Below are 13219 nucleotides of genomic sequence, written 5' to 3' on the forward strand. Positions count from 1 at the left end.
TTATTTTTGGAAGGGGGCAGCAGGTAAAGGAGTAGCTTTGCAAATATGTATGTGGTGAGGAGGAAGATTTTATGCTAAGGGAAAAGTAAGCTTGAGTTTAAAACTACCCAAACCGTTGCATAACAGTACCTCATTTTAGCACTAATGTTACCATATATTAAAATCATACTGTAGATTTCAGATTAAAACCCAAAAATCTCTTTAAGGCGCTGCTTTTTTCTGTAAAGGGATTTTTTTCTGTGTACGGATATGGGGAAGTGAAATACTTGGCATAGTGCTGTTGCACAATACTTGGATTTTGCTTGAAGTTCAATCCACTTCACAAAATATGCTATACTTACTGAGCTAGCTGAAGTTTCTTTGGCTATAACATGAGGAATCAGTTGCTCCATGAAGGAGCTGCCTGCAGAAGGCTGCTTTCTGTGATCACTGGCTCAAACAGTCCTAGGCTGTCTCTTTTCTTTAGATGTACAAAACCGGTCTATTATTTTTCATAAATGCTTCCACTATAGTTGGCCAGAATGGTTTAATACATGAGGAGAGTATGGTGCTCTGCTTTTAACTGATACATTGTTTTCAGCCACTTGGGGTTTGTGTGCAAGAAAAAATTCCAAAAATTTCTTATATGGGCTGACTGTAGTCTTTTTGATCTGTTCCCAACACGATTTTATTTTTCCACATTTAAGTATGCATCCATATGAGCATAGGGAGAGAGGAAGAATCTCTGACCTGTAAAAATGCCTAGAGCATTATATGGCAGCTTCCACTTCTGTTGATTTTAAAATATGTTATGGATGGATTATGTTATTCTAATCTTGTGGTGACAGAAAAATAGGTTTCTGAAAGAAAAAAAGACATAATTCTTTTCAGAGAAAAAGTAAGCTATCCTTGGTGAAGCGTCAAATAAGCAAGTACTGCCTCACCACCAAGAAGACCCTGACCTTTTGTTTCCATTCCTGCAAAACAAGTTTGAATCCCTTTAATCCTCAGTCCAATTTTCAACAGAGCATTCTTGACAAAATTAATCTCCCTTGCATAGAGGAGACAGCAAACTGAATATGGCTGCACATTTAAGAATAGTATCAAAGAACATTGAGAAGTTGGACACTCGAAGTATTGCCCTTTTGCTATAGCACTTGAAGTTGCAGCCCCAACTTATATTTTTACCCACCTTTAAATGACATGAATTATATTGGGTTTTATAATGAAAGTGTTGGACAGCTGTAACTGACAATATTAACTCACAGATCAAGACAGATAGGCCCATGACCCTGCTCCTGGATATTATTTCTGGCTGCTAGGACACATTTTTAGATCCCGCTGATCTGTGTGCCAGCTGCTTCTGGCACATGGGGTGCTGGCACAAAAAAAACCCTGTGGTGTTACAGAATACTGAGGGTTTATGTTTTCATGCTGGTTATCTTTCCTCATCCCTATTACGTGCTTGTAGTGGGAAAGTTCTGTTCCTGGGCAGTAAAGTTTTGGTGCCTGCCTAGGAAGTGTGTGTACAGATCTATGTGATTTAGCCTCCAATAAAATATTTTTTTCAGGATATTGCAAACACTTCAGTCTTTAACCTGTAATGTTTGCAGATTACTATGCCTAGTAAAAATGCTACAACCTTTGTAAGTTTGATGAGTTGAAAGAGCATTTTAAGTCTTGCATGTAGCCCTTTTTCTGTGAAACATGAATGAAAAAAGTTGGTGCAGCCTTTTGGCTTAATTATTCAAGCACAATCAGTCAAGGAACTTAGAAAATGGAGAAATTAAATATCTGCTTGAGCAAATTGCATTCCCTAACTAGAAAGGAAGTGGCACACTTTGGATCCAGGTAGTATTACTACAGAAGCCTTAACTTTTGAAACCTGTAATATAAGCTAAAATCTTTTCAGCCATTAGCAATTTTTTCATTGCTGCTGTAAGCCTTTTCTTTTGTGCTGTGGTTAAGTGCGCATATACAGCATCTAATGCAAAGGGTCTAAAGCTGTTCTCTGCATAAATACTTATTAACAGGCTTGTGAAATGATGCGTGGATTTGGCAAGAAGGGAGCCCAACTGGGAGAAAACAACAACAAAAAGTTTGTAAAGCTAAGGATTAGAGCTGACGGAACAATTTCCATTGAATAATTATTTTACCTTATCACTGCAACATTTATGAATGCTCAAGTTTGATAGTACAAGCAGTTTGGCAATTTCTTTCATTATTGGGCTCTGTCAGATTAAAATGGTTTGGAGTTTACAGTTTCCAGAAAGTTTCTAGACTCTAATTTCTAGTTAGTATTTCTGTTGAATAGAAAAATCAGGTACTTCAAAAACTTCAGTTACTACAACACTTACAAATTTTGAAGAAGTAACAAATGATAAGCAGGACCCAGGAAGACAGAAATAACCAAGCTTTCAAATAATACTTGCACTGTAACTATGGTCAAAGAAGTTTTCTGCTGGTAGAAGCCTTCATTGGCTTTTGGATTTTGTTCAGGTAATTCTTTCTAGAAGAGAAGACTCTAAGGCAGATTATTAAAACATTATTTAACTAAAATAGCCCCCAGATTAAGCTACTTTTATTTTTGCAATTGTTTAGGATTGGGTTTAGGTTTACTTTTTAGGGAGTACTTTGGTTACATGTCAACTTGTGTTTCATATGCTTTATTTTCTGCCTTTGTCTCCTCACTTGAAACCACATTAATCTGCATTAGGCTACTTTAAAAATGTTTTGTTCTTTAAAACTTTGAAATTAGATAGATTTCAAAGGGATATTTATGGATTATAGCGTAGGAGTACTGTATTTTAAGTTTAAAATGACAGCAATCTTGAGCAAACACATTCAGTATGATAATTTTCAAAGGTGGCTGTGTGATTATCTGAATGACTTGCTAGATTTAGGATACCTTGGTTTCTATTTTTTGTTTTACTCTGAGTTTTTACATCGTCTGCGTATCTCTTCATTTTGTCACATACTGGCTTAGCTACTTCTCTCTACCTGTAGCTTATCTTATTTCCTCCTGTTTGCTTATTGCCTTTCTTCTGCCTTTTGGCAACATAGGCCTTGAAGTTTAGGATATCTAAAAAAATATTATTTAATTTTTTTTTGACGGCCTTCTCTTTTAGGATAACATTTTGTCATCTGCCTTTCCAAAGTAAATGGCTGTATGTGGGCACCGAAAGAGGAAACATTCACATCGTCAATGTGGAATCATTTACTCTCTCAGGCTATGTCATCATGTGGAATAAAGCCATTGAACTGTGAGTTTAATGAAGCATTGTCTGTTGAGGGGAGGGAACAGAAGTGTCCTAGATGTTATTAACGTCAGTGGCAGAAATGTCATTGTTACCCAGAGTGGCCTCCATCTTAGTCTCCCTTCAGCAAATACATGATCAAAACACAAACAGTCACATAAACTTTTTATTCTCATAAATATGAAGATTTAATGTTATGTTTTATGTTATGTTTTATGTTATTATGTTTTATGTTATGTTTTATGTTATTATGTTTTAATGGCATATATGTTTCTGCCCATAACACTATTTTGTCATAGTGCCTGGAATAGATATAAAAATAGACAATATAAAAATAGACAAAAATAATTCTGTGGTGATAAAGAACTGGAAAAACAATGTATGTTAAAATATGATGTGACTGGTACTTGGGCTACTGTGTCACTTCTACTTTTTTGGAGTTAAAAACCAAAATATAGAAATATGGATTGTAAGAGGGCTGGATCATGCAGAATATAGAATTACTTGCTAAAAATCTAAATTTAAATAGGCCTTTTCCAACAGCAAAATATATTTTACAGCTATTGTCATTGCTCCTCCTTTTTTAGTAATTGTGCATGCAAATACAGCGGTTCATGGGTGAAAATATATACTTGTGTGCTGCTCTTCTTGTGCTCTTAATTTGTTTCTGGAATGTTATGTCTATCTTCTAAACATACGAGAATTCCATCAGTTTCCAAAAGCTGTTCAAACAAACATAGCTCTTTAGTCCATCTTCTTCAATAGCAAAGTCAACATAATGTCTTAACTATGTTAAAAATGCATAGTTTAGGCAGTTAGTTTCTGAATAATGGAAAGACTTGTTTTCCAGCGTTAAAAAAAAATATTTTATCCAACTGTGTCAATTCTGTAACAACAGACATTTAGATATTATAAAGCTAATGGCAAATTTTTTCTGTGTTGTAAATAAGTGGTAAATAAGTTTTTCCTTCTTATTAAAAAAAAAAGCCAGGAACTAAGTGCCTAAAAATACTCAGGAAGTATTTATGGGTTTGAAGATACAGGTGGCTCCATGCTGACATGTCAATAACTTCTTTACATGAAGTCTGTATCTGCAGCATAGGTATTGCTTGCAGTAACGGTGAGATGAAGTTTTTGGCAGTGAAATGTTGTTTTGGTTTTTGTTTTGTTGTTGGTTTTGGTTTGTTTTGGGTTTTTTTTAATTTATTTTAATTTTATGAAATGGAAATATTTTTTGTTTAGGTCATCCAAATCTCACCCAGGACCTATTGTGCACATTAGTGACAATCCAATGGATGAAGGAAAGGTAGGATATATTTAAATACTATTCAATACATTTTTCAAGCAAGAGTTTCTTTTTAAAGTATACATACCAGTGTTTTTTAAGGAAGGATTAAGTAGGTGAGGACAGTGTTGAAAGTATAAAGGCTAAATCAAGTTTTTAAGCTCTGAAAATATGAAGCAAGGTACAGACATGACTGTAGGACACTATAATAGAATAATTGAATTCATCTTGTAATAAGAAACATTTGAAAACACAGCTAAAAGTGCTTAATCGCAGAAATTCCTGAAAACAAAATTAAGGAACTTTATGGTGGTAAAAAATAAGATGTTACCAAAAAACCCAGTCATAACCTGAGTGCAAAAATAGTGTGATGGAAATTATAGAAACTTTAAAATGCTCATGGCTGTTGCTCATGGGGTCTACTTTTCTTCAGATCCCTTGGTCCACACTGAAGAGTAAGCAGGAGAAGGGTTCCTGAATTTTGACAGTAGGAGTAAAGCAAAATACAAAAGAAGGATTTGAAAACAGCAGCCTTAGATGTACATTTGCCAAAAGTGTGTAGACTCCTAACAAAAGTATGGTTATAACCTAAGCAGAGAGACCTTGATACCACTTTAAACTGATTTTCATTAATGACTCTACTTTAGATTAATCAGGCACGAGTGATTGAATTAAATTGAGAGGTTTTTTTTGTCAGTACAACATCTCAGAAATACCCTGGAGTTTCGAAGTCCCACTTGTGAAGGATCTTCAAGGAGAGAGAAAATAATTTTGTTTACTACTGTTCCACATACACAGGAGAGTTTTGTTTGTTTGCTTTCTTTTAATTTAGTGAAAAGCTCCTCCGTTTTAGTAGGGGGTAAAATTGGAGAGGGAATGATACTATTATCTCAGTAGAGCTTTGAATGTTTTAATAGCATGCTGGTTATAAGGTTGTATCCTAGACAACTGAGGTTTCAGTTAAACAAAGAAAATTTCAGGAGTAGCTTTTTCACTGGGATGAAACTCAGTGCAGTTAAGTGCATAACTAACGGTTTTCGCTGTAGAAATGGGTTTAATCACATTCCAGAGTCAGAGACCCTAGGGTATGAATGCAATGAAGCTATAGTAATTTCAGAAGGCATATGATCTATTTATTCTGGTGTATTCCACCCTCACCCCATACTGAATTATTGTCAATTAAATTTAAGAATTACTGGGTTTATCAGTCAGTCTGTCATCCAGTGTTTTAGAATCTGACCTTACGTTCGTCTCATTTCCCATAAGTCATTGCTGGAAAAAAAAATGTTCAGTTGCAAGAACGTCCTGCATACTCACTCTTAAAATTTGTTCATGCTATTAGCCTTCCAATCATCATGATTTTTCTACTGTTTAAATTGAAGAATTATAAAATATGGCTTATGATAAAATCATTTAAATAGTAGTATAAATGACACTGTAGTGAGGAAAAAATAACATTCACTTTGACTAGATCAAATGCCTAATATTTTTAGGGTATTTTGGTAGATTTAGCTGTAGAGCAGTGAAATAGATCAAATATTGTATCTCTAAGCTGGTCATGTGTTACATCTCATACTGGAAATAACTGTATTCTTTGAAAAATTTAATATGCCAAAAAGATTGTCCAGGCAAAATGTCTAGGTACAGCTCTAGCTTTGACTACAGTGCCATGTGTGTGAAGATAATGTTTTCTAACTTGTAATATGAAGGACACTCCTCAGCACAGTTCTGTTTTCTCATGGGAAATAGGTAGTTTCAACAGCAAGTAAATCTCAGAAGCCAGCCACTCGTCTTTATGTCCATACTGGGAAAAAGCAGTGGGAGTGAAGTCATGCTACTTAATGCTAAGAGCTGCTTCTCCTGTAGCAGCATTGTTGAAAGAAAAGCTCTCACAGTAGATCCAGCAGCTATGAGAGATGAAGCTATGTTGCTGTTTTCTGTGTAACAAGTGCCAAGGCTGTTACTGCTACCTTATGTTGGTCTTGTTTTGTTTTCATTAAGAGAAGTGTCACTTAAGGTAGGACAGCAAAGCACTTAGATACGCAGGAATGTCTGAGACCAATTATTATGAGCAGTTTGAATCTTGACTACCTACAGAAATGGTTTAATCTTACTTCTAGCAGAAAGCTTATTTGGAAAATTATCTTGTTTAATTTCTCTCTAGTTTTCCTCCTTTTAACTAGCTAAAGGAACACCAAGAACCTTAGTTATCTCAACTGTGATTAACGTCTGGAGAAAGCTTATATTACTTAGTTCCTTTATAGGCAATGAACTATTATCTAGAACTTTGGGAAGCATAGTGTATTCTTCCAGAACATCTAAGCAGAATAAATTCCAGTGAGGAAAATGCACAATAAAGTTATCTTTCCCACCACTATTCCACCCCCACCAATTCCCATTTTATTCTGGAAGGAGTACACTTACACTTAGGTAAGTTTTATGTTAGACTGCCTGGAACTCAAGGGGATTTCCAAGGGCACTTCAGAAGAATGCATTCTCTCTCTTTCTTTTTTTTTTTTTTTTTTCCTTTCCTAATTTTGCATGAATGTCAGTTGTTTTCACCGCTTCTGACTAAGTTTTTTCTTCATAACTACTGGCAGTTACTACATGTAGTATTATATAATGACTTAATATATATGCTTATTATTGCAGCTTCTGATTGGCTTTGAATCTGGAACAGTGGTGTTATGGGACCTGAAGTCAAAGAAGGCAGATTACAGATACACACATGATGAGGTAACATTTTTCACCTGCATTGCTTATTATGAGAATATAATTGCCCAATCTAAGAGTGATTTTTTTTGTTTGTTTGTTTTTTTCTATGTTTTTCTTTGTTTGAATTCCTCCTCCTGCTTCTGTCACCAGTGGCTCAATCAATACGTCTCTTTGAAATTTCAAGTACTTTAAGCTTTCTCTTAAAGAACCATAGAGTTTGAGTAATAGGAGCTTCAGATTGAATAAGAAGAATTCAACGCACAGAGCTGAAGTTTGTGAAGCAATGAATGGTGGCATGGATTGGATTTCTTTACTAGTTTGGGGGTCTGGCTTTCAGATATTTTTTGTGTTACTGAGTAGTGTGACTTTCACCTGTATTAAGAGCTTGAGTCTTAAGTTGAAATAAGGTGGTTTAACAATTCCTGTCATTTGGAATCGCTCACATATTCTGAAACACTGGGGGGGAAAGAAGCTACTAAATAGTCTCACTAGGCCATTTCTATAAACACACATTTTCCTTGTAGAATAAGATCAAGGTTTGAAATGAAAATGGGAGAGATTTAAAAAAGACAATTGCATTGAAGGGCACTTACTTCTTTGAAGCATAATTCTTAAGAGAATGTAGGCTTTTTGAAAGACTGAGGTTAAGAAAAACCACTCAACATAACATGCAAGTTGATTTATTTTATCTGAAATAACATAAAATTAGTCTCAATTATATTTCACTGATTGTAAAATGTCTGGTTTATTGTATCAATATGAGTTATATATATCTTATATATGTATAATATCAAAAAGTTTATAGGCCTGTTTCTTGTATCACAGGAGGTGTATCTTCCTTAGCTCTGTGCTAAACTTTTTTCACAAGGCAGGAGTTTTGTGGGTTTTGTGGTGGTTCTGTTTCAGTACTCATGCTTGTGTGTTAGCTGTACCAATGAAGAGTTTCTTGGAAGGGACAGTCTCTGAAGTGGTTTAAGCCTTAGATCATCAGAGCTATATTAGAATGTCTGAGCTGAATGAGGCTTATTCAGATACGTCTGTATAAGCCTCAGAGTATATTATGTAAAGAGCAGTTTTCTATCTTTCAGTTGCATTGCATTAATCTAATTCCCCCTGTCATTTTGTTTCATAAACTTTATTGTATCTCTATCTAGTCTAAAGTTCTTATACCTCATGTTTTTCTTGCTGTTAACCATTCTATTTCATCTTTGTTGTATAAAAGATAAACACAACAGCATAATATATTCAAGATGTGGGCACACTGAATTTACGATGTGGAATAATGATGTTTGGTTTTGGTTTTTCTCTCTCTTGATCTTAATACTGGATCAGCCTTTTGATGTGGTAAGCATTAAGGAGATACTTCCTTAGAATAGGCTACTATAAAACTAGAACTTTCTCTTCAGTGTTGTCAGCTCTAAGTTCATTGCACTTATGCTGTGCTTCACACTTAGATAGTTGGACAATAAAAATTTCAAGTCTTTTTGCAGTTCTTCTCTGGAATACTGATTTCTACCTTGAATATGCTTTGGTACTGTCAGCAGACTTAGCACTGTTATTTCCTGAGTTATTTATGAATAAACTGAGCAGCACAGGTCCCTGTGGGTATCTACCAATTACCTTGAGCTGATAAATTACTGCCAGTCTGTCTTTGTTTCAGCTTGACCAATTATTCATCTGTTCAGGGATCTTAATCTGTTTGGTTTAGGTTCTTTTGAGAGATGTTGAAAGACTTAAAAACTTGTGGAAGACTGAATTGGTGTTTCCATTAGCCACATGCTTGTTAACATTTTTCAGAGGTTTGTTGGATATAATTTCCTTTTATAAAAAACAAGTTGACTTCCACATGAGATATTATACTTATCCCCATGTAGACTAACTCTGTTCTTTTTCTAAAACTTTATTGCAGTTTCTAGAAGCTCATCCAGGGTAAACACTCTGCTGCTTATTCTGTTTTTCTTCACATTTTGGAGTCCCTTTGCTTAAAAATTGACTCCATACTTGTCATCTTTCTGAACTGGCCCTGATTTGAGAGGTTGCAAACAGCAGTGAATAGTTCAGCTGTTTCATCTTTGATTTCCCACAGGATTTATAAGTGAATGTATCTAGTTGTTCAGTTGTTGTTTTGGGTTTTTTTATTATTGGAGGAGAAGTAAGGTCTCTTGACAGATCTTTTAGTAAAGAAATGTGCATTATCGTAAGTTGGGAATAGATAGAAAGGGGAGAGAAAAGTGAAGACCTGTAGAGTGAACTTGATGAGTCTCGTCATTCTCATTGGTGAGAAACAAGATGCATAAAATTGCTTAAAAGGAAATACTGGCCACTGACATCTTAAAAGTTGAAGTATGCTTTTTCTGTGAGTTCAGATTACCCTTTAAGAAAAATCTATCTTTGGGGAAAAGAATTACTGGATGCGTAATAATTTGTTGGTTCTTATCCATTTAACAATGTATGACAAGGAATTTCTTCTTCAATGGTTAAGTTATTTAGATCTAATCTTCTAATGGGGAAGGCAGAATAGAATAATGTCCAATTTTTCAAATTTGGATTTGATACAGTTAGGCAGTTTCAAGTTCTTCAGGATTCTAGCCTGAATGGCATATAAATAAAATTATTTACTTTGTCTAGTAGAATTGAATATGGCATTTCTTGAGAAGTGCCATTGCAGAGTGCTGTAACAGGATCTTCTCTCAAGGCCATTGGTCCAGAAACAGTCACATACAGAAACGATAATTAATAGGAAGCTGCAGAGAGTGGATTATTCCACATATGCTATGTGTACATATAACTATCCTTTTTAGTGTGAGTCAAAGTGAGTTGGGGCTGCTGCTTTAGTTTTCTTTCATTTTATCCTCCAGTGCCTCTGTTTCGTACTTAGCTGCAAAAATGAAGAATCTTCCTTGATTTGTCAGTGAAAGAAAAATTCAACTCCATAATGTTATCTTTCTGATTGTATTACAATCAGTGCTGGTTAGTTGGTGGCCCATATAAATACACTGGTGTTGCTGATTTTTTCGACTAGCAGAGTTTCAAGTAAGTGAATGTAAATGTTAAGAAACAGAAGAAACATGAGGTTTTTTACATTTTGCAAGAATGAAATAATATTGCCAAATAATAAAAATTTTGCTGGATTTTGAGTGGCTTCCTTAACAGAAAAGCATTCTCACTAGCTTTTTGCTGAAAGAGGTTACTGCAGAAAGGTGGGCAATGTTTTGAGTCCCACACAAGTAACACCGTAACTGATACTGTAAAAAACACTGACTGGCATTGCTGGAATTATTATAATAAGGTAACGTATTCGTTCTAGTTGAGTAAGTTAGCAATTCACATAATTAGCCAAAAATGAAATATCTGTAAATGTATAATGTAAGCAAATAATAATTTTCAGTGGCAGGCTAGTTCAGTTGTGTAGAATTTTAAAATAGAATGGAAAATCAGAAACGAGGGAAGTTGACTAAATGGAGCAGGATTCAGGGAGGATATGAGTAGCTTAAGTTCCAGACAAGAAAAGAGTAATTAGCAGACAGTTCTAGGCAGAAACAACCTAATGTGTGTCTGTTATAAGTTTGACTGCACCTCGATATCTTCTTTTCTTCCACATTTGAAACTAATATTAGTTGTTTTCTGCTAACATGTAATACTGACTTCAGAGTCGAAAAACTTTGGTCAAGAAGATGCATTTAATTACAATTTGTTCTTGATTTTTCTGTATTACAAGTGAGATCTTGAACTTCCAGTACTGTATGCTTTTTATTACAACAGTAATATGTTGTATGTTTAGAATTAGTTAAGAGAATGTACAAATGTAGCATTCTTTTCCAGAGAAATTGGAGGAAATTTTCTGTGACATAATGGAACTGCAGTTGTGAATTAACTTCTCTCTAGAAAGTTTCTTTGAAGCCTTTTCCTCAAAACATCCCTTTTGTCTTAGGCAAGCTCTGTGGAAAAATAAAGATTGAATTCTTTTTTCGTAGCCTTAAGCCTTTTATTTTCAAACATTGGTGATTAAAAAAGTCATGCATTTCTTATGTGGAATACATTTTATACTGCAAACATTTCTCATACTATGCTTTCAGCCATGAGAGGAAAAAACCCAAACAACTGTTTGTTGTTTGTTTGGGGTTTTTTTCGTCTAAAATATTGAAGTGCAACTTCTGAAAACTAAAACTATTTTTTTAAATACAGGCCATTCTTCAAGTATTACTTCGTTCTGATTTAAAGGAAGCTTTGATAGCATTAACTCAGCAAATGTATTATAGGTTACTATTTTTAGGCTCAATGTTCTGGTACATAGCTGAGTATAAGAGATTATTTTAAAGCATTAAAAACATGTCAAAGTAGCCTGTGGGATTAAGAGGAAGAGAGTGAATAAAAAAAAAAAAAAAAAGGCAATGCTGATACGTGGCTTGCCAGAAACCAAAGCATGTTGATGCACTCATTAGGCACTTGCACATTTCATAGCATCAAAACAATCTTCATGATGTAGTGCCGTTTAAATCTTGGTAGCTATATTGTTTTTCTATTACAGCATTTTTCTCCTTTTCTGTCTTAGGCTATTGACAAGAGAGTTAGCACAGGTACTCCCAAGTTACTGTCCATACTTTGGATATGTTAGTAAACCTGTAGAAAAGGAGTAAGTGTCATCAGCTCTTTTAAGTTTACCCAGAAAATACTCTCCATGTCTATGGAAATGAAGAACCATCATAATAAGATGGTGAAATCTGAATAGGCTATGGTAAACAGTGGCTTGCAGAATAACTAATCTCTTACCATGGACCTTACCAGTCATGCACAGTATACTTAAAGTTCACTTAATGGCACAAAACAGAAAAGGATCATTGTCAAATCCAAAGAGCAATGAAAGGAATTTTCCATGATTGTGGTGCATTCCTGTGGGAAAGTGTACAGCAAAATTTTGCCAAAGATTGTGTTACACTTGAAGAGCAAGCGAGGTGCATATTACTTAAAACAAAGCAAACAAACAAACAAAAAAAAGCAAAGCAGCTTACATAGATTTTTTTTTTTTTTTTTTTTTTTTCTGAGTTGTAGCAACTGTGTTTGCAGTAGTCTAGACTTGGTATTAGAAAAATGGGTTAAAAAGTCTCTTAGAGGAAACTGCTGAAATAGTTTTTGTATTGACAACAAAGTATCAATTTTCTGTAGTATCTTGTCTTGCAGGAAAATAGGATACAGAGTGGTCTCAAACTGTTCTGATGCGATGTACATGTAATCACCTGTAGGGTTAAAATAAGTCTGTAGAAATTGAAAGAAGAAGGATTTTATGTATATGCTGTTTCATGAATTGAAACAGTTAAATCCCCTTGGTGGGGAAAAATACCGTCAAAACTTGAGTCTTTATTAATGAGCTTGTCTATTAAGTTGTAAGGTTGTATTAGAGTTATTGATTTTTGTACTTCTTTAAAGAACCAAGAAATAATAGTGATTTCTAAGGATATTGACAAGCTGCTGCAGGCATGAAACTAAATTGCATAAAGTGTTTTAAATGTGTATTAATCTCTTTAAAAGTAAGTGATTTACTTAATATATTTCTGCAGGAGACCTGCATATAAATGCTTTTAATTTTGTTCCTCAGACTTCAGTTTCTTATTTGTGATTACACTTTACTTGTGATTGTGAGGGAGTCCTACAGTCTCCCTCGGGTAACTGTTGCAGTCATTGCAAGGTTTCCTTCTGAAAATCAGATAGGTTCACCTTCTTTGCATGCAGTGTGACAGCCACTTTTCCACACAGGATAATCCTTCTGGAACAGCTGGTGAAAGTGAGGCTTCCTTTGTGCACAGCTTGTCTCCACATAATACTCTCGAGGGTAGTTAGTTTCTATGTTTCTGGTTAAGCTTTGGCTTAAGCAGGATAGCAAAGTCAATCATGCTGGATTTATTATTCAAAAAAGACTTGACACCCCCGCCTGTCCCCTAGAAAACACATAACTGTCTCAAAAGTTTTGAAAAAACTTCCAGAGCAG

At 34.8% G+C, this 13219-nt stretch overlaps 1 protein-coding gene across 4 annotated transcripts in view; it reads left to right on the forward strand.

The window, feature by feature from the left end:
* Nucleotides 1-13219, forward strand: part of STXBP5 (syntaxin binding protein 5) — a 112660-nt gene that overhangs the window by 39652 nt on the left and 59789 nt on the right. For all 4 annotated transcript variants that reach the window (XM_080616821.1, XM_080616823.1, XM_080616824.1 and 1 more), the window contains exons 5-7: nt 3108-3242; nt 4479-4542; nt 7174-7257. In XM_080616821.1, the coding sequence (XP_080472947.1) occupies nt 3108-3242; nt 4479-4542; nt 7174-7257 (283 nt within the window). The remainder of the gene's footprint in view (nt 1-3107; nt 3243-4478; nt 4543-7173; nt 7258-13219) is intronic.

Source organism: Psittacula echo (genome assembly GCF_963264785.1).
Source record: "Psittacula echo genome assembly, chromosome: 4".
Lineage (NCBI taxonomy): Eukaryota > Metazoa > Chordata > Aves > Psittaciformes > Psittacidae > Psittacula > Psittacula echo.